This window comes from Erpetoichthys calabaricus, chromosome 2 (assembly GCF_900747795.2).
Source record: "Erpetoichthys calabaricus chromosome 2, fErpCal1.3, whole genome shotgun sequence".
Classification (NCBI taxonomy): domain Eukaryota; kingdom Metazoa; phylum Chordata; class Cladistia; order Polypteriformes; family Polypteridae; genus Erpetoichthys; species Erpetoichthys calabaricus.
Window position 1 is genome coordinate 174,021,747 of NC_041395.2, and position 22,228 is coordinate 174,043,974.

Consider the following 22,228-nt stretch of genomic DNA (forward strand, 5'->3'; position numbering starts at 1 on the left):
TGGAACTTGAGGCTTTTGCTATATTTTTTAATCAGAAAATTAATGATATTAGAAATATAGTACATCCCCCCAATACTGATCCACCTAAACCCCGGTATTCCATTTTAAGCTAATTAAATTCTTTCACCAGGATAGATTTACCCATTTTATATAAAATAATTTCTCAGCTGAGGGCCACCACCTGAGTCCTTGATCCAATACCAACAAGTTTTTTCAAAGAATTATCTGATATGGGGGTCTTTCCAGACTGTCTTAAGACTGCTGTTGTTAAACCCCTGACTCAAGAAAAATAATCTCGACTCCTCTGTTTTTGAAAATTTTAGATATATTTCTAACCTGCCTTTCTTAAGTAAAATCCTAGAAAAGGCCGTCATTATGCAGCTAAATGATCACATGAATAACATTCTATTCTTGACAAGTTTTAGTCAGGTTTTAGAACAAATCACAGTACAGAAACTGCGCTAGTTAAAGTAGTAAATGACTTGCGGGTAAATGCAAACAAAGGCCATTTATCTGTTCTCATCCTCTTAGATCTGAGTGCTGCATTTGATTCCATTGATCACCAAGATGCTGAAAAATTAGTTCAAACTAGATTACTGTAACGCACTCCTCCTCTCAGAAAAAGACATCAATCGACTGCAACTAGTACAGAATGCAGCGGCCAGAATCTTAACTAGGAAAAGAAAATCTGAGCACATCTCTCCAGTTTTGATGTCACTACATTGGTTACCCGTGCCATTTATTTAAAATACTGCTTATGGTTTACAAAGCCTTAAAAAATCTTGCTCCATCCTGTATTTCAGAATGCCTTTCACCTTACACTCCAAATTGTAACCTTAGATCTTCAGATGAGTGTCTGCTTATAAGTCCAATATCTAAACTTAAAAGAAGTGGTGAGACGGCCTTCTGCTGTTATGTACCTAAAATCTGCAATAGCTTACCGACAGAAATTCGCCAGGCTAATACTGTGGAGCACTTTAAAAAATAATGCTAAAAACATTATTTTAACATGGCTTTCTCATAGCTTCATTTTAGTGTAACCCTGATATTCTGTATACAGTAATCCCTCGCTATATCGCGCTTCGCCTTTCGCGGCTTCACTCCATCGCGGATTTTATATGTAAGCATATTTAAATATATATCGCGGATTTTTCGCTGCTTCGTGGGTTTCTGCGGACAATGGGTCTTTTAATTTCTGGTACATGCTTCCTCAGTTGGTTTGCCCAGTTGATTTCATACAAGGGACGCTATTGGCAGATGGCTGAGAAGCTACGCAGCTTACTTTTCTCTTTCTCTTGCATTGACTTTCTCTATCCTGACGTAGGGGGATTGAGCAGGGGGGCTGTTCGCACACCAAGACGATACGGACACTCGTCTAAAAATGCTGAAAGATTATCTTCACGTTGCTATCTTTTGTGCAGCTGGTGCTTCGCATACTTAAAAGCTCGAAGGGCACGTATTGATTTGTGCTTGAAAAACAAACTCTGTCTCTCTCTAACTCTCTCTCTCTCTTTGTCTGCTCCTGACGGAGGGGGTGTGAGCTGCCGCCTTCAACAGCTTTGTGCCGCGGTGCTTCGCATACTTAAGCCAAACAGCCCTATTGATTTGTTTGCTTTTCTCTCTATCTATGTGACATTCTGTGCTCCTGAAACGCACTCCTTTGAAGAGGAAGATATGTTTGCATTCTTTTAATTGTGAGACAGAACTGTCATCTCTGTCTTGTCATGGAGCACAGTTTAAACTTTTGAAAAAGAGACAAATGTTTGTTTGCAGTGTTTGAATAACGTTCCTGTCTCTCTACAACCTCCTGTGTTTCTGCGCAAATCTGTGACCCAAGCATGACCATATAAAAATAACCATATAAACATATGGTTTCTACTTCGCGGATTTTCTTATTTCGCGGGTGGCTCTGGAACGCAACCCCCGCGATGGAGGAGGGATTACTGTATTCATTTAATTTTTTTTTTCATGGCTCCGAAATCTGTACTAACCCCTTCTTTCTCTGCTGTCCTTTTTCTGGTTTTCTGTGGTGGCGATCTGCACCATCACCACCTGATCAAAGCACCTTGCAGTCCCTATATTAATGGATTGAAGACCAGAGGTCCACATGACCATCATCATCAAGTTCTTCCATGTGAAGCCTGAACACCATGAGGACTGACTGAGATCATTTATGGTTAGGTAGAATGCCTAGTGGGGGCTGGGCAGTCTCATGGCCTGGAACCCCTGCAGATTGTTTTTTTGTCCAGCCCTATGGAGTTTGTTTTTGTATTTTCTGTCCTCCCTGGCCGTCGGACCTTACTTTATTCTTTGTTAAGTAGTATTACCTAATTTTATTTTTATATTTTTTTCTTTATCTTGTAAAACACTTTGAGCTACATCATTTGTATGAAAATGTGCTATATAAATAAATGATATTGTTGTTATTTTGTGACAATGGAAGCTCAATAGAAATAAAATTAAAATGAAGACAAAACCAAATATTTAAAAGTCATTTCCCCTTACTTTTGGACAGAGACCACCTCAAAAGAAAAGCGACGTTCAATGTTGTCCAAAGCTTTCACAGTGCACAGTCTCAAATCATCAAACATAAGGACTGGGTCTTCCTAAAAAAAATAAGAAATAATAATGGAGTCATCACTTAATCTGAAGTTACATGAAAAAGTATCAGTTTTGCTTACCAACCATCTGGAAACTTAAGTGAACTATGCCTGATTCTGTATTAAAGAATGAGGATAAAATATAAACATATGAAGTCTTCAGAAGGAAAAATTATTCCTAACTTGTCAGATATTTAGAAGACATTGTGAGGTTAAGAGTTGTAACCAAATGGCTGAGGTAACTGGAAGGCTGCAGTGAAACTGTGTGTTCTGGAAACTAAAGAATTGTAAAGAAAATATTCAACAATGTAGTGACACAAAAATGTAAAAAATGACTTTTCTATCATTGATCTTATACAGTAAGCAATAAGAAAAGCCCCATTGAAACAAATCATTGTAAATGATTATTTTTGCCCTTGGCAGAGAATAAAACAGTATTATGGCAGGCATTCTTTTCTAGCTAATGACTTGGAGAGGACCTTCTGTCTTTCACTAGTTAGCAAATCTGCATGAATTTAAATTAATTACATTCTTTTAATAAGCAAAAGGAAAGTGATTCTATTCTGTTGATAATGGTGACAGTAATGGTGCAAAACATCACAAACATTATAATCTATCCATTTTATGGTTAAAAACAAAAACCAAAAAAAGTGACCTTTTTGCAACCAATTAGCAAAATTTATAAAAAAAAAAAAAAGGCTCTGCTCATGTACAGAAAATGGGGAACTTTTCAAAGCTGCACACAATGCTCAACACTACATAAAATAATCAAAGCGGTGTGTACACTTCAGTAGGACATTAAATTTGTTAAATTAAAACCTGTAGGTGTGATGGCAAAACAAAATTTAAAAAGCTGTTGCGGTACACAAAATGTCATGTTGCATAACTAGTGTGTGGATGCTCAGGCAGAGGGACAGACAAGAATTACGTTGACAACAGCTTAAAAAAAAACAAAAAAAAAAAAAACACAAAAACATTGAAAGAAAAGTGTTCAGTGAGTGAAGAGAGGAAATGAATTGTGCTCAGTCCATCAACAATTGCACAAGACTCCTCTAACGTATGAATAATAATACATTAAATAGTGAGTGAACAGTCTTTACAACATACAGTGGGTACGGAAAGTATTCAGACCCCTTCAATTTTTCACTCTTTGTCATATTGCAGCCATTTGCTAAAATCATTTAAATTAATTTTTTTCCTCATTAATGTACACACAGCACCCCATATTGACAGACAAAAAAAAGAATTTTTGAAATTGTTGCAGATTTATTAAAAAAGAAAAACTGAAATATCACATGGTCCTAAGTATTCAGACCCTTTGCTCAGTATTTAGTAGAAGCACCCTTTTGAGCTAATACAGCCATGAGTCTTCTTGGGAAAGATGCAACAAGTTTTTCACACCTGGATTTGGGGATCCTCTGCCATTCCTCCTTGCAGATCCTCTCCAGTTCTGTCAGGTTGGATGGTAAATGTTGGTGGACAGCCATTTTTAGGTCTCTCCAGAGATGCTCAATTGGGTTTAAGTCAGGGCTCTGGCTGCGCCATTCAAGAACAGTCACAGAGTTGTTGTGAAGCCTTAGGGTCATTGTCTTGTTGGAAGGTAAACCTTCGGCCCAGTCTGAGGTCCTTAGCACTCTGGAGAAGGTTTTTGTCCAGGATATCCCTGTACTTGGCCGCATTCATCTTTCCCTCGATTGCAACCAGTCGTCCTGTCCCTGCAGCTGAAAAACACCCCCACAGCATGATGCTGCCACCGCCATGCTTCACTGTGGGGACTGTATTGGACAAGTGATGAGCAGTGCCTGGTTGTCTCCACACATACCGCTTAGTATTAAGGCCAAAAAGTTCTATCTTGGTCTCATCAGACCAGAGAATCTTATTTCTCACCATCTCAGAGTCCTTCAGGTGTCTTTTAGCAAACTCCATGTGGGAGTTGGCCTTAATTCATCCCCTGTAGTCATGGAATCAGCCTAGTCAGTCACTCTTCTCTGGACTTTCTGAAGTGCTGCTATGTCCTTTTTGTAGCCTGGAGACCAAAACGGTACACAGTACTCCAGATGAGGCCTCAACAGTGTGTTATAAAACTTGAGCATAACCTCCTTGACTTGGACTCTACACATTGTGCTAGACAGCCTAACATTCTGCTAGCTTTCCTAATGGCTTGTGAACACTGACTGGAAGATGATAGGGTAGAGTCCACTATGACCTCTAAATTCTTCTCATAAGGTGTACTTTCAATTTTCAGACCTCCCATTGTGAATTTAAGGCTAATATTTTTACTTCCTATGTGTAATACTTATACAGATATTAAATTTCATCTACCATAAATCTGCCCAGGCCTGTATACTATCCAAGTCCCACTGTAATGTTTAACCAGTTTATCTGCCAATCCACATATCTTGGAATTATCTGCAAACTTAACCAGCCTGTTATATAAATGATTTATATGATTTAAGTATGTTAAAAATAGCAGTAGCCCTAGCACTTACCCTGCAGAACACTATTGTTAACATCAGCCAGTTCAGATAAGGTTCCTCACACCATAACCCCCTCTGCTTCCTGTGTCTGAGCCAATTTTGCACCCATCCACAAGCCCTGAACTCCCACTTTTTTAGTTAAATTTTACTCTTTGCAGCCACACTCTTCCAAAACACTGAGAATTTTATTATATTAAATTATGGTCACTTGACTTAATCACCTCTAAACCCTCAATTCTATCCCGATTATTACAAAATTCCAAATCTAGACAGGCTTCACCCCATATTAGTTCTTTAACATACTGTGCTCCGCTATTTGCAAGGTTATTCCAGTTAATATTTAAGTAGGTCCCCCATAACTATAATATCCCCTTGTAAACTTGCCTTTTTACATTACTAAAAAGATGTGCATTGAAATTACTGTCTGCATTTGTGGTCTATAACACAGACTGAAAATAAGAATTTGCTTTTCCAGGCAAAGCCATGTGTCCTCACTAAAATGGGGCTCATTGTTCAACTGAAGAGGACTTGCATTTAAAATTCTGTTTGACATAAAACAGCAACCCCACCTCCTTAATGTTTCTGGACAGAGATTGTTAACATTAACAGAAAGTGTAGTTGTTTTGCAAAAAATATTTATTTATTCCTTTTCTAAGACATGTTCAGTGCAATACAACTTTTGACAAGCACTTCTGGATATTTTCCTAAGTCTAAATACCTCTTTGGATGGTTGAAAATATGTTGTCAAAATTATAATTTAAGTTTTTGCAAAATTTGTTAAATAAAAAGGTTCTATATTTTGACTGCATCTGTCATGCAATGTAATTTCCTTCTCTTCATTAGTGCCACCCCCTTGAAAAGTATCACTTTATGGGGCAATGCAAACCTGTATTAATACTTGTGTGCACATTAAAATGTTTTTTTTGTACAATGTACAATGCTCTTGACAGTGGAATAAGTTATTCTTAGCCAGTAATTGCAGTGGAAAATGTGTTTAACATCCACTCATACATGGGAAAAAATACCGTCAAATACCGTGAAACCGGGATAATTTAGAAAAATACCGTGATATAGAATTTTGGTCATACCGCCCACCCCTAGTATATGCATAATCCAATTATCTATTCTTTAACCTCTTTTATTAAAAGGAGCATCACACTGAGCTATAGATTAGCCCTTCAGCAACAAGCCTAGGGTGGGAAAAAGCTATATGTCAAACAGAGGTCACAATCTGCCACTCACTTTTATGAGGACAAATTTCAATTCACAGGAATGCAGATATAATTTGTAGCAAACAAATCAATAATTACCATGTGATTTACGCTTCAAATGGTTAGGAGGACTATATGCATAGTTTCGTATATACACATCTATAAAAGTTAGCACTAGAAATAGTAGACACAATATGAGCTATGAGGCAAGGCCACTTTCTTTTAATGTTTACATTTAAAACTAAAAAAAACAAAGCTGAAGGTTAACCAGAATATTTCGTTTACAGAGAAAAAGAAAGGGAAGGTGTGCCTGGATATACCTGTATTGTTTCTTAGGCTAATTTTTGAAAATACTATCTTACTCTCTTATTCAGGTAAGTGCTACCTAATTCATCCCACTGTTCATTAGTTGTCCATCTCTCACAATAGTTAACATCTAAATGCTGTCCATGTCCATATTCAATTAATCAAGCCATTCATAATCTAAGACCACAGCCACAAACAAGAAACTTGCCCATATTCTTGTCATACCAGACAAGATTTGTTGCATTTCAGTGCTTTGAAAGCTGTTCATTCCATGAGCCTAAATCTATACTGAAAGTCAAACTAAACACTATTTTTCTCTAATGTTCAAGTGTTTTGTCCTTTACACCTGTTTTGAGAGTTTTTGTGTGTGAATGTTTTAGGTTTAGAATTGGCTGTGACATAAAAGCACTCATATTTCATGGAGTGTAAGCCCCATTCAAAATACAATAAAATAACACCGACTCACCAAATGAAATTCACATGAATACAGTGGCATAAATACTTGGCACATAAGACATCACTGCCCTTAATTCAACAAGACCCAAAAATTATGTTTTAATAATACTGCCTACTACACCATGTTGTTTACAATAAATGTACAGAAAGATATTATACCAAGTTAAAAGTAAACATATGCACAATATTTTGTTGACACAAACAAAGAACTGTTACAGTTTTACAAGTGAAACAATTCTGAGAATTCAAGCCAAATCTCCATGTTATCTGCTTGCAAGTTAACTTGATAATGTTCCTCTGTGGTCAATACTCCATCAGTAACATCCTGTGGCTGAAGGTTTTTGTTTGAATCAATTTTTCAATCAGTATGTCATTCTTACTTTTATTTTGATTTCAATGTTTATTAAGCTGTTCTTTTTTATTCCCTTATTCAAAACAATCCTGAAATATATGAGTTCTGATCAAAACATTAAATGCTTAATTTTTTGCCATTTTCTTTTTAATTATCCTTTTCTATAGAGTTTGCACCCTTGATTACATGCAATGCTGAATGATAAAGAGAAGCAATTTTAGTAATCAATTCACTTGCAAGAAACATTTCTTACTGAAAAGAAAAATAAAAACAACACACAAGTATTTGCTGCCCTCCCTCAATGTTGTTTGCATTTCTGTCTTCACCGGCCAATGCTAATCAACACAATTTGGAAACATTGCTATACATCCAGAAACACAAGATCTTGAATTCACGTACTGTAAAGGCTCATAATTTTAATTTTGTGACAAAAATAAAATTTTAAACATAAAACAAAATGTCTGCTTTCAGATTTATATACATGTAATTAATGCAAATGATTTTATGCATGCACATCAATGAGTATTTGAGGACAATCTATGTAAATCTGAGATTGCACAGGTGGTGAACCAGCTGTGGGTAGGGAAGGCTGCAGGGATCTGTGGTATACTGTAACAGTTGTCACATATTTTTTGTGTGCTTTTAACTGTTTCTGCCGCTTGCTCCCTTTAGAGTTTGTCTAAGGGAATATCATCTTAAGTGATATCTCTTTAAGGGGAGCAGGGGGCCAAACCACGCCTGTGGGTCCTTGCCAAAACACGCTTTGGTGTGACGTAAAGAGAACAGAGCTTAAAAGGTAAGGGGGTGTGTATTTTAAAGGAAGGAGAAGAAAGATTGTTTAAAGAAGGAGCTGGTAAGGTGATTAGAAAAGAAGGTATTGGTAAAGCACATAATGCTCCGTAATAATAACGGTTGGGCGCATGGAAAAGGAGTGCTGGCTAATCTGACAGGATCTTCGAAGCGCACAGCTTTACTTTGCATTTGTGATGCGGGCATCAACCATGGACAACCATGAACAGACACCCGGATGAGATGGACTTCAACTTTCAACAAACGAATCGTTGCCAGGACAGTGAGATCACTTCTTTTACATATAGATACAGTATACGAGTCAGCGGTCACTTCTTTTACATATAGATACAGTATACGAGTCAGCGGAACATACTGTATCTAACTTGATCGCTGGATTTATTGCAGACTTCCCAGGCCATGTGGACTATAGACTTAAAATAAAGCTAATATAAAAGGGACTGGGGAACATGAAGGGGAATGGGTGTGTGTCTAATTTATATTTGTATATAGATGTATATATAGGGGTATGTACTGGGAATATATTTGTGCTGTCTATAACTTGGGTATATTTTCGTTTCTTTTCCTTGCTTGCTTTCTTTTTCTATTTTGCCATTTTCTGGGGAGTATATTATAGAAGTGTTTAAGGGGGTGGCATATTAATTAGTGTTTGTTTAGTTGTTGTTACAGATTTGATAAGGATTGATTTATAATATACAGTGCATCCGGAAAGTATTCACAGCGCATCATTTTTTCCAAATTTTGTTATGTTACAGCCTTATTCCAAAATGAATTAAATTAATTTTTTTCCTCAGAATTCTACACACAACACCCCATAATGACAACGTGAAAATACTTTACTTGAGATTTTTGCAAATTTATTAAAAATAAAAAAACTGAGAAATCACATGTACATAAGTATTCACAGCCTTTGCTCAATACTTTGTCAATGCACCTTTGGCAGCAATTACAGCCTCAAGTCTTTTTGAATATGATGCCACAAGCTTGGCACACCTATCCTTGGCCAGTTTCGCCCATTCCTCTTTGCAGCACCTCTCAAGCTCCATCAGGCTGGATGGGAAGCGTCAGTGCACAGCCATTGTAAGATCTCTCCAGAGATGTTCAATCGGATTCAAGTCTGGGCTCTGGCTGGGCCACTCAAGGACATTCACAGAGTTGTCCTGAAGCCACTCCTTTGATATCTTGGCTGTGTGCTTAGGGTCGTTGTCCTGCTGAAAGATGAACCGTCACCCCAGTCTGAGGTCAAGAGCGCTCTGGAGCAGGTTTTCATCCAGGATATCTCTGTACATTGCTGCAGTCATCTTTCCCTTTATCTTGACTAGCCTCCCAGTTCCTGTCGCTGAAAAACATCCCCATAGCATGATGCTGCCACCACCATCTTTCACTGTAGGGATGGTATTGGTCCGGTGATGAGCGGTGCCTGGTTTCCTCCAAACGTGATGCCTGGCATTCACACCAAAGAGTTCAATCTTTGTCTCATCAGACCAGAGAATTTTCTTTCTCATGGTCTGAGAGTCCTTCAGGTGCCTTTTGGCAAACTCTAGGCGGGCTGCCATGTGCCTTTTACTAAGGAGTGGCTTCCGTCTGGCCACTCTACCATACAGGCCTGATTGGTGCATTGCTGCAGAGATGGTTGTACTTCTGTAAGGTTCTCCTCTCTCCACAGAGGACCTCTGGAGCTCTGACAGAGTGACCATCGGGTTCTTGGTCACCTCCCTGACTAAGGCCCTTCTCCCCCGATCGCTCAGTTTAGATGGCCGGCCAGCTCTAGGAAGAGTCCTGGTGGTTTCGAACTTCTTCCACTTACAGATGATGGAGGCCACTGTGCTAATTGGGACCTTCAAAGCAGCAGAAATTTTTCTGTAACCTTCCCCAGATTTGTGCCTCGAGACAATCTTGTCTCGGAAGTCTACAGACAATTCCTTTGACTTCATGCTTGGTTTGTGCTCTGACATGAACTGTCAGCTGTGGGACCTTATATAGACAGGTGTGTGCCTTTTCAAATCATGTCCAACCAACTGAATTTACCACAGGTGGACTCCAATTAAGCTGCAGAAACATCTCAAGGATGATTAGGGGAAACAGGATGCACCTGAGCTCAATTTTGAGCTTCATGGCAAATTCTGTGAATACTTATGTACATGTGCTTTCTCAGTTTTTTTATTTTTAATAAATTTGCAAAAACCTCAAGTACTCTTTTTTCACGTTGCCATTATGGGGTGTTGTGTGTAGAATTCTGAGGAAAAAAATCAATTTAATCCATTTTGGGATAAGGCTATAACATAACAAAATGTGGAAAAAGTGATGCGCTGTGAATACTTTCTGGATGCACTGTATATTCTTTTTGTTTGTTTAAATAATTGTTGGGGTGGTTATTTCCTTTTATAAATTCATAAAAGACAACTCCAGCTGAGGACATCAAATTGGGGCTAAGGTTCTGTCTGGTGCCGTTCCTAATAGAATTATTTTTCCTAATGCAGGAGATTTTTGTGTATGCCGGGCTCCTCATCCAACTTAAGAGGAACTCGCTACAATACAGGGTGAACTTCTTCAGGCTGGTGGTAAGACTTTCCTCCTAGCATTGCAAGCAATCTTTGCTTCTATTATTCATCCCAACTAACTGAAAAACAGGACTTGTTGTTCATACTTGGAAAGGGAAGTGTGGATTGCAGCAACAGCAGGGGGAAAAACACTGCTCTCAGTGCCGAGTAAAGTCCTTTCTAGGATCATCCTCAATTGGATCCGTGATCACTTGCTCACCTACCAGCAACCAGAGCAGTCTGATTTTACACCTAAAATGTCGACCACTGACCGCATTCTGGCACTGAGGGTTCTCATAGACAGCAAACACGAATATCGACAGAGTTTCTTTGCAGTCTTGTTGATTTTCATAAAGCATTCAACTCAGTTGATTGAGCTGCCCTGTGGGACATCCTGAGACTATGTGGGATCCCCTCAAGGTTGCTGGATATCATGGCTGGCATGTACATTGGTACTGTGAGTGCTGTGCATTGATTTTGGGATTCGACAGGGGTGTGTTCTTGCTCCTACTCTGTTCAATGATTACATGGACTGGGTGTTGGGCAAGGTCATGGGGTCCAGTGGCTGTGGGGCATCTGTTGGTGAAGAAAGATTCACTGATATTGACTTTGCTGACGATGCTGTGATCTTTGCAGAGTCAATGAAGGCTATGATCGAGGGGGGAAAGCATTTTTTTTTAAAGTTTGTGTCCAAATGTAATGACTCTTCAGGCAAAAGCAACTGTCATTGGATAGGTTCCTTGTTAAAGTTGCAAAAAAAGAAAGATTCCAGTCAGCCAACAGATAGCAGTGATTCCGTTAGTTATAGTGAAAGTTGTCCTACACAGTAACCCTCCTCCTCCTCTTCTCTCTCATCTCCCTCACACCAGCCACGATTCTTTTCAAAGGTAAAGTGCAGGTTAATTTGCTCTACATATTTTACATTTTACTTTATATTTTGTATTAATCATTTTTATATAAATATTTGTGGGTTGTGAAATGAATTATCTGAGTTTCCATTATTTTTTATGGGGAAATTCACTTTGATATACGAGTGCTTTGGATTACGAGCACATTTCCAGAACGAATTATGCTCGCAAACCGAGGTTCCACTGTATAGTGAAAAGACTGGTTGGTGCTGAACTCACTTATGTATGAAGAAAGAGGATAAACTTGATTCCCAAGTGATGGTAGCAAAAACTGGGTGTGAGAGGTTTTGGTCAATCAAGTTTTATAAATTGAATTAGTAAACTTTAAGACACCGCATTCATTATGTTTAGCACACAATAGTGTTCATTGTTAATTTAAAATATACTGTATTAAAATGTGCTTGTCTTCTGTACTTCATTATTACTTTATTTAGCAAACCTGAAATAGGCCTACCTTGTGAGATTTCACATATACAAGTTGGTTATTTTGGATGGAAAACCAGTATCTAGAAAAAATACACGAAGAAATTAAAATATTGGTAATAAAACATGCCAAAATTTGTTTATAGTTGCAAACTTTAAACTAGACTAACACAGAATTATGCTAATGAAAAGACACCAAACAGAACTGTTAAGAGTAAAGCAAACAACAGCCACCAGTTAGACAGTTTACTTGTATGCAAGGAAGGAACAAGAAGTAAGCATCACTTGAAGCAGGTGATAAGTTGTGTGTGTGTTTGTCAAAAAAATAAAGAGGTGGATCACAAAACACTGCATGTAAAACAATTTTGCTTGGTTTTGATTTTTTAAATCAGGGAACCAAGACTCAACAGGTTTGGGAGCCAATTATGTTTAGAACCAATTTTTTTTTATTTAGGTTTGTTTTTTTTTTTAATTAAGACTATCAAGTCAAAGTAGGCTTCTAAAGATCTTGATGTGACTGATAAGTGAGAAGCAATTAAGCAGTCAGATATGATGACGGAATTGAAATGTAGCTAAGTACAGTGAAGTGGAGGCTTTTTAAGAAGTGATAAAAAATGAATGTAGAAAGTGGCCGGATGTGCAGTTGTACATAGAATCAAAGAGAAATATTCAAAAGTAGTGGCAAACATGAATGACAAAATGAGGCAGGAAATTTCAAATGAGGCATAGGAAGAGGATAAAGAAATATGTCTAAAACCACAAAGCATGTGGCACAAGAAAGACAGGATATACTTACTGGGTGTGATTTGCTTGCAAATGCCAAAAAGAACAACATGATTGACAGTAATGCAATCAAGCACACTTGTAACATGTATAAGTACGATCTGTAGATATCTGATTACATAAGGAGATGGAGTAGTAAAATGTTAATGGAGCTGAAAGTCTTGGAGGTGAATGGTTCACAGACTTTTGCAAATCAAATGCAAGAACAACAGGAAATTAGAGAAGAATTTTCATTTTTTTTTTTTTTAATAAATTTTCATTTATGGTATGTTGGTGTGGTTGTCATATGGGGTGATCAAGCTTTTGGAGAAGAAAGTAACTAAGTTTACAAAGGGTTCTACAGAAAGAAAGAAATAAAAGGAATTAAAAGGTGTGTAACAGATTGCTTCCATTGTTGCTTTCTGGGCGTAATACTGAAACACTTAACAAAAAATAAATTAAAGGATCAAGTACTGTTTATGTTCTGTCAATAGTGATTTTGCTAAGATAAAGCATGAAGATAAGTATGGAATTTGGGACAAGCAAAGCAAATACTGGGCAAGGAAACTATAAAGCTAGTATTTAAAAACTAAATTTAGTCCACAATGCCACCTCTAAAATTTAGTGCCACTCATGCTATCTTTAGTGGAAAGACTGTAGAACATCTGTGGACTGAATCACAGACTGGCCCAAAGATCCAAAATTTTGCTTTGATGTAATTTTCCATTGTAGGGAAATTTAAAAGGTACATCTTAAATACAGGTATTCAAATACAACATATTGAAGCCCTTCTTTATATTATATATATACAGTACTGTGCAAAAGTTTAGGCAGGTGTGAAAAAATGCTGTAAACAAAGAATGCTTTCAAAAATGGAAGTGTTAATCATTTATTTTCATCAATCAACAAAATGCAGTGAATGAACAAAAGAGAAATCTAAATCAAATCAATATTTGGTGTGACCACCCTTTGCCTTCAAAACAGCATTAATTCTTCTAGGTACACTTGCACACAGTTTTTGAAGGAACTCGCCTGGAGAAATAAACACAGATCTTCTTTGGATGTAGGCGTCCTCACATCCTTCTGTCTCTTCATGTAATCCAAGATACACTCGATGATGTTGAGATCAGGGCTCTGTGGGGGCCATACCATCATTTCCAGAACTTCTTGTTCTTCTTTATGCTGAAGATAGTTCTTAATGACTTTGGCTGTATGTTTGGGGTCATTGTCCTGATGCAGAATAAATTTGGGGCCAATCATACGCCTCCCTGATGGTATTGCATGATGGATAAGTATCTGCCAGTATTTCTCAGCATTGAGAACACCATTAATGCTGAACAAATCTCAAACTCCATTAGCAGAAATGCAGCCCCAAACGTTCAAGGAACCTCCACCATGCTTCACTGTTGCCTGCAGACACTCATTATTGTACCGCTCTCCAGCCCTTCGACGAACAAACTGCCTTCTGCTACAGCCAAATATTTAAAATTTTGTCTCATCAGTCCAGAGCACCTGCTGCCATTTTTCTGCACCCCAGTTCCTATGTTTTTGTGCATACTTGAGTCGCGTGGCCTTGTTTCTACGTCGGAGGTATAGCTTTTTGGCTGCAACTCTTCCATGAAGACCACTTCTGGCCAGACTTCTCCGGACAGTAGATGGGTGTACCTGGGTCCCACTAGTTTCTGCCAGTTCTGAACTGATGGCACTGCTGGACATCTTCCGATTTTGAAGGGTAATAAGCTTGATGTGTCTTTCATTTGCTGCACTAAGTTTCCTTGGCCGACCACTGCGTCTACGATCCTCAACGTTGCCCGTTTCTTTGTGCTTCTTCAAAAGACCTTGAACAGCACATCTTGAAACCCCAGTCTGCTTTGAAATCTTTGTCTGGGAGAGACCTTGCTGATGCAGTATAACTACTTTGTGTCTTGTTGCTGTGCTCAATCTTGCCATGACATGAAACTGTCTTCCACAACCACACCTTGGTAGCAGAGTTTGGCTGTTCCTCACCCAGTTTTAAGCCTCCTACACAGCTGTTTCTGTTTCAGTTAATGACTGTGTTTCAACCTATGTGTGATATTGATGATCATTAGCACCTGTTTGGTATAATTGGTTGATCATACACCTGACTATAATCTTACAAAATCCCTGACTTTGTGCAAGTGTACCTATAAGAATTGGTGCTGGTTTGAAGGCAAAAGGTAGTAACACCAAATATTGATTTCATTTAGATTTTTCTTTTGTTTGCTCACTTTGCATTTTGTAAATTGATAACAATCATTATTTATATTTCTGAAAGCATTCTTTGTTTACAGCATTTTTTCACACCTGCCTAAAACTTTTGCACAGTACTATATAAATATATATATATATCTTCTTCTATAATACGCTACCGTGTCTGTTTGTTTGTCTGTCCAGGATTTTAAATCACCTGTAGCTCGCAAACCGTTTCACCTATTGACTTGAAATTTGGTATACATATACTACGTGACGTCTACTATCTGCTTTCAGGGTGATGATTTTATTACTCTTTTTATTTTATTTTATTGTAGAATCAACTCTCGGCAGAGCGCAGCAGGGCGGCCGTGCAGCGCATGCGTACGGGTGCCGTTCTCATTCCCTACCACCTTTGCTAATCATTCTTGAGACAGATTGAAGACTTAAATGCCACCTTAACACTAGAATTACCAGAGCCTACGAAAAAACTCGTAGATCCGGCCCACCTTCAATCGCTTCTTAAATCCATTCGCACCTTTCCGCCAGCGTCTTTTGTCATCTAAATGTGCTGATAAACACAAGTTGCAAGCAGCCGGCTATTCCATCCCCCCCACCGAGAACGTGCACGAACTTCTCCCAGCTCATGCCTTGATTGATTATCTGGGAGTGAAGTGGAGTTTTAGAGTGGAAATAATAGATCGTTATTTGGAACACACGCATTTCATGTGTGTTCCGTTTCTACAGTAATCTGTGTAAACACATTGTTAAAACAGAAACTTTTTCATATTTTAGTAATAAATGTTACAAAATGTAGGCATAAATTATAAAAGGTGTAAAGCCTGAAGTCCAAAGATCAAATAAACACTGTCACAAAAGGTTCAAGAAAGATACAAGAGCTTACATGGCATACCGGTAAGATTTGCTGACTCAGCGTGCAACAGACTTGCTGTGCCTCAGGGACCCGAGTTCAATTCCCCGCTGGGGAAAAAAATGTTTTGTTTTTTTTTTCTTTTTAACCTTCGCCGATCTGCCTGCCTGCCTGAACTCCCTTTCTATTTATATAGTAATAACAGTAATTTTATTATTATATAGCAGCTTCCCTGTCTGCCTATCATATAGTGCCTTTCCTTCCTATCTATCTATATATCTGTCCCCTTAGCTGTTTTTTTATATATCTATTATACAGTGCCTATGGGGTGCCAAACAGGCAATTACATAAAAGCCAGATCCGATGTAGAACCGTCGTCATGTAAGTAAATAACTCAAGGTACATAACATTCGATGTACCTATTTACCTTTATTTATTTACTTATTTCCTACAGCGTAAAGGCACAAGTTCAGAGCTTCCCATGTACATATACAAAGTACAGGGATGGCAAAAGTTCATTCCTGATCCAATGTAGAACCCTCATCATGTAAGTAAATAACTCAAGGTAAATAGATAAATAACATTAGCTCTGGCTTTTATGTAAGTAACATATTAATGTTTTGGGCACATGCACCGTCCTTTGTATGTAAGAGCCAGATTTACAGCATAAAGTCACAAGTGAACAGCAGAGCTTTTTTTTTGGGCACATACACCACACTAGTGTTTAGATCTGGAAGGTGTAGCATTGGCAAAATAAATAACATTTGAACTATAGCGCGTCTTTATGTGATCCAAATAAATAACATTTGAGCTATAGCGCGTCTTTATGTGATCCAAATAAATAACATTTGAGCTATAGCACGTCTTTATGTGAAAACAGCAGTTTCAAATGCATGGGGGGGTTGGGAAGTTGGGAACGTGAATGGGGCTGAGAGAATAACAGAATAGAAAAAAACAAAACTAACTTTTACAAGTATCATAAATTACACCGGCTGTTACAGACTGGAATCAAATGTATGTTTTTATTCTAAAATAGTAAGAATACGAGCAGCTCACTTCTCAAAACGGACTCGCCCGGGATCGAACTGGTGAAGCTTTGATTACAAGTCAGCAGCTGATACCATTGCGCCACGGAAGCTCTCGCAGCAACTGCGTGCCAATCGCGCAGGTAAACGCGGGTTGTTTTTCTGCAGTTATATTTTTGAATAAAAGGGCATTTGTTCTGTTATATTTGTACCTTTTGTGAAAGTGTTTCTTTGATATTTGGACTTCAGGCTTCACACATTATATACTTCATGTCTACATTTTGTCAATTATTACTAAAACATGAGAAACGTTTCTGTTTTAACGATGTGTTTACATAGATCATTGTAGACACGGAACACACATGAAATGCATGTGTTCCAAATAATGATATAGTACTGTATTTATAAAAGGTGTCATTTTACTTGACTTCTCACTCTATACAACTCTAAGCAACTGACACGCAGGTAAACAGATTTGAGCTGAAGAAACTGTGCGGCGGTGGGGGATGATAGTAGGCTGCTTGCTGCTTATCGACACATTTACAGGACAAAAGACGCTGATGGAGAAGTGTGAAGCGATTTAAGATGGGACAGATCTACGAGTTTTTTCGTAAGCTCTGGTAATTCTAGTGTTAAGTGAAAGATTAAAGAAAACGTACTAAGTAATTGCAACACAAAAACTAACAATCAGTTATAATGCGAAAAGATGCCTACGAAAGAAGAGAAGCAGCGGGCAGCTAGGGTGGAGAAAAGAAGAGCTGCTCAGGAAGCAGCAAGCACATCAACCTCTGAGCAAACGAATGCTAAACGTACAGAGAAAGAGGAGGAAAACTAGGAATGTTCAAGTCAAGTGTATTCACTGCACGACACGTTACTGGTGTGTATATATATATATATATATATATATATATATATATATATATATATATATATATATATATATATATATATATATATATATAAGTAATCAATTAAGTTAGCACTTAAAGAAACCCAAATTACTAAAAGCATTAAAAATGTAATGACAATTAATAATTTGAGCCTGTTACATGGAAACCAGGATTTTTTTCTAATGTATTTACAATTGCAAAGGAAGCAAATTAAAAAAAAAATACACATGAATACCTGTTCCAAACTTTTGTTTTCTTCCTTGACCTCTTAAACAGGTAGCCTTCAACTGTGAGCTTATCCTTTGGGTTGTTGGTGCTGTCATCTAAAACATCCTGAAATGCAAATACAGGAGAAGATTCAAATCAGGGCAGAAAAACACAAATATTTCCCCGAACATAGACTTGAATTCTTATTTTCCATAACTTTCTATTACAAATAAGATAAAGATCAGGTAGCTTCTAAAAGTTAGGCACAGCAAATACAGGAGGGTTCATTGTGATGACTGATGGTGAAGGCAAGAGAGTGAGGCAGAAATTACGGCATAGAATAGACTTCAGCACCACAGTAAGTGAATCCATTTGCCGAATTTCACTCTGTATAAATGACAATATTACTGCTACTAATATTGTTCATAAAAGTTGTGAATATTGTGTGGTTTATATTTGAATTTTTGTATATATTATAATGAGCACCTAGAAAGAAAAGACAAACACCACAAAGAATGAACAATTCAAGTCCTTAGATGAACAGACAGGGAGTACTGGAAATCTCTTAAAACTGAAAAAGCACTGGCAAACATCCACACCATTAAGGTCCACAAACAAAACATTTTAAGTAACAAATGCTCATCAAGACAAGGTAAGCTGCAGCTTGTCCCCATGTCTAGTCCCCTGCCCCATGTGTGCTTCTGATGATCAGGCTCATACTCTGTTTGTCAAACTACTCGAGATCTCCTTCTCCAGCACTTGCTTTCTCCTTGCTCCAAACTCTCTTGGCATGTTCTTCAGTATGCAGGCAAGCAGTGTGGTGTAATGAATAAGGCTTTGGACTTTAAAACCTAAGGTTGCAGGATCAAATCCCGCTATTGATACTGTGTGACCATAAGCAAGTCACTTGACCAGCCTGTGCTCCAATTAGAAAAAACAAAAGAAATTTAACTAATTGTATCATAAATGCCCTAAGTTGCCTTGGATAATGGCATTAGCCAAGTAAGTAAATGTAATGTATGCTGTAGCAAGAAGGCTGTGATAGCTCCTTCCAACTGGACATATACATCTTATTCTACTCTTCAGTAGGTTTGCATCCCTAGTTTCTTCCTTGTTTTAATGTGCCAACTATAGAGCTTGGTTAAACTAAAAATTGGATTAAGGCTTTCTTATTCTAAACGTGGACATAGAGTAAGTACAGTTGCTTTAAACAAAGAGCAGAAGCCTTATGTTTTGTCTGTATATTATCTACACTTAGATCTAACTGTTCAGAAATTCCACAAAATTCTGGTATTTAGACTGTGTAGTTTTCACAATGAATATACAGTAATGGAGCTCAAAATTCTTTAGGCAAATTTATAGAGCAACAGTAATGAATAGAAGTCTGGAACAAACACCACTTCTGTCTGCAATTTTTTTTTTTTTTTTTAAAGTTCATAATCTGTTAAGAGACATCTCATGTGTGCCAAACCGTTACCAAACTGGCTGTGAAAATTAAAATGGAAAGTGAAAATAAAGCCTCACTCGATGTGAACAGTTTTTATAAAGTAACAAAAGAGATGGAGGTTAGCTCAACCCCAAACTGCCATCGCCATCAAAACCCTTAAGTTATGAAATCTGTGGTTTTAATGCCCAGCACTTGGATGTAATAACTGAAGAGTTAGAATTCACAGGTTGGAGAATTAAGACCAGCACATGCAGAAAACAAAAAAAGGATAGAGAGAAAGGAAAGACTATTCAAAGCAGATAAGCAATATGGGGCAGAGAGCCTGGAAGAAAGTACAGAGTCAGAAGAACACTGTCAGAACTTATAGCAGAGGCAAGCTGCAATGGGGAACGAGGTGATATGTGCCAAGTAGAGGGCACAATACTCCAATATCCAATACATAAAACATATGGAGCACTGGCCATTTCTTCAAAATCTGCTGCTCAGTTTCAAAAATGTTTTAGATTTTCAAAACACAAAAACATTAATCAATCATTCTACAAGAAACTGATTAAACACCAACATTTTAATCATTTCAGCATTCATTCTGGACAATTAAGGGCCACTAATTTATTTAAATTTAAGACTGAGATTGGCACAGTGTCATCCAATCCCAATCTCAGACTTGCCAGTTTTCCTGGTGACAGCAGGGATTTTTTGCAGATATTCTCATTTTTCTTTCGAATTGTGAAGATGTGCATGTCAGGATAAGTGGCAGTTCTAAACATGCCCTATAAGAATAAAGGTGTGGGTGTACGTAAGTGCGTAAGTGGGCCCTACAACAGATTAGAGGTGCATCCAGAGTTGTTTTCTATCTTACATCATGTATTGCCAGGATAAGCAGCCTCAAACCAAAACCCACAAGGCAAACATGATAATGTTAATGTTTTGAAAGACTCTGGGATATTAGCTGAAACTAGGAGTGCTCAAAAAACAAACAAAATATGCAGAAAGTCTACAGAAATTATAGCAAGAACAGGAATTAAACCTGGACACTAAGGCAATGAGACATTAGCCCCAACTTGAGTATAGCCATGTAAGCTAAAGCTTGTTATTGTATACTTAGAAACACGTGTACTTGTACTGTTAAGTGTAAATTCAAATCAAGCCGCATTTTAATGTTCAATACATACACTGCATTGTTATGAACTGCAATTGATAAAATACAATTCTACTTTGCTTCATGACATTTACAGATTAACTAGAATAAATACACTTATGGCATTAATGCAAGATTTAGTCACCCGAAAGTATTTAGGCAGTGTATGAAAACCAAATATAGTCAAGAGACTGCCACTTAAATTATAGTACAAATACTTGTTCCAATTCAATAATAAATGCTCACTTTTGTTGTTCTGACTTTTCATTTTTTGTGTGTCATCTGTGCACTTGCACGAGTTTGTGCAAGCCACTGCTTATTCATTTCCAGAACAGAAAATCTGTCCGTGTTCTGTAATGTCACCATACATAACTCAGGAAAGTTTACACTGAGCAATTTACAGTAATCTATGCTCAGCTAAAAAAAAATAGCTCCTCACACACATTACAATTAATACAGTTTTAGAAAAGCTCAAATCTGCTCAATTTTTGGTTAATATTGGCTAACTCGGGGACCAACTGAAAATTTCATCCACCCAAAGTGCAAGCTTTTTTAAAGAATATTAATGTTTACCTTCTGCTGAGACAACTGATGAGCATAGTCCACTTCTCTTCGCTTTGTAGTGACATCAGTTGTAAGCTGAGCTAGCTATGGCAGAAAAGAAATATGAAAACCATGCCCAAAAGCATAATGTTCAATATTATTTACCAAATAGACATTAATGCTCTTCAGGATGTCATGCACAGAAATCAGCTAATCACCCCATTAATTGTTTTGTAACATTTTTTGTCATCTCTCAATTAGCAAAATGTTGTAGAGAAAAAAAAAGCTGTTTAGAAAAAATTAGACCCTCAGTCACACTTTTTTGTTCAATAATATCCTAAGTTGTTCCAGTATTTCGCCTGGTTGCTCAAGAGATTTTAGGGTTAACCACTTCAAAATCAAGACTGTGTAGGAAGCACAAGAATTCCAAATGTCTGATATGTGGAAAAAGCATATTGCACTTCATTATCAACCAGTGTCCTCAAGTACCTGTAGATACATGTTCTTGTGTGACTGACTGTACAGTAGCTGATTTTCTAAGCAACTTATGTTGTACTACATGTGTATGGTTATTTCACATAGCATAGTTTCTGCCTCACTTTTATTATTAAAAAAAAAAAAAAATTTCTTTACAAACCAAATTCTCCTCGATTTTTCGTATCACTCATGATATCAAAAGTGCAAATGATTAATACTATAGACATGCATCACCAAAGTTACAATATACATTGATGATTTTTATATTATATATAATACACATACAGTAATCCCTCGCTATATCGCGCTTTGACTTTCGCGGCTTCACTCTATATATGTAAGCATATCTAAATATATAACGCAAATTTTTCGCTGCTTCGCGGGTTTCTGCGGACAATGGGTCTTTTTACTTCTGGTACTTGCTTCCTCAGTTGCTTTGCTCAGTTGATTTCATACAAGAGATGCTATTGGCGGATGGCTGAGCAGCTACCCAATCAAAGCACGCAGTTAAGTTCCTGTGTGCTGCTGATTGGCTCAGCGACGGAGTGCTGCATTAACCAGGAAGTCTCATCTC

The 22,228-nt window shown here is 37.6% G+C and overlaps 1 protein-coding gene across 3 annotated transcripts in view; it reads right to left on the minus strand.

Moving 5' to 3' along the window:
• The window catches only part of zgc:162872 (BAR_ACAPs and ArfGap_ACAP domain-containing protein), a 184,476-nt gene that overhangs the window by 43,193 nt on the left and 119,055 nt on the right, over positions 1-22,228 (minus strand). For all 3 annotated transcript variants that reach the window (XR_007934257.1, XM_051923635.1, XM_051923636.1), the window contains exons 9-12: positions 21,208-21,282; positions 18,078-18,175; positions 12,115-12,166; positions 2,506-2,606 (exon numbers count right to left, since the gene is read on the minus strand). Coding sequence is in view for 2 of the 3 variants with exons in the window: in XM_051923635.1 (XP_051779595.1) it covers positions 2,506-2,606; positions 12,115-12,166; positions 18,078-18,175; positions 21,208-21,282 (326 nt within the window). In the remaining variant the exon portion in view is untranslated. The remainder of the gene's footprint in view (positions 1-2,505; positions 2,607-12,114; positions 12,167-18,077; positions 18,176-21,207; positions 21,283-22,228) is intronic.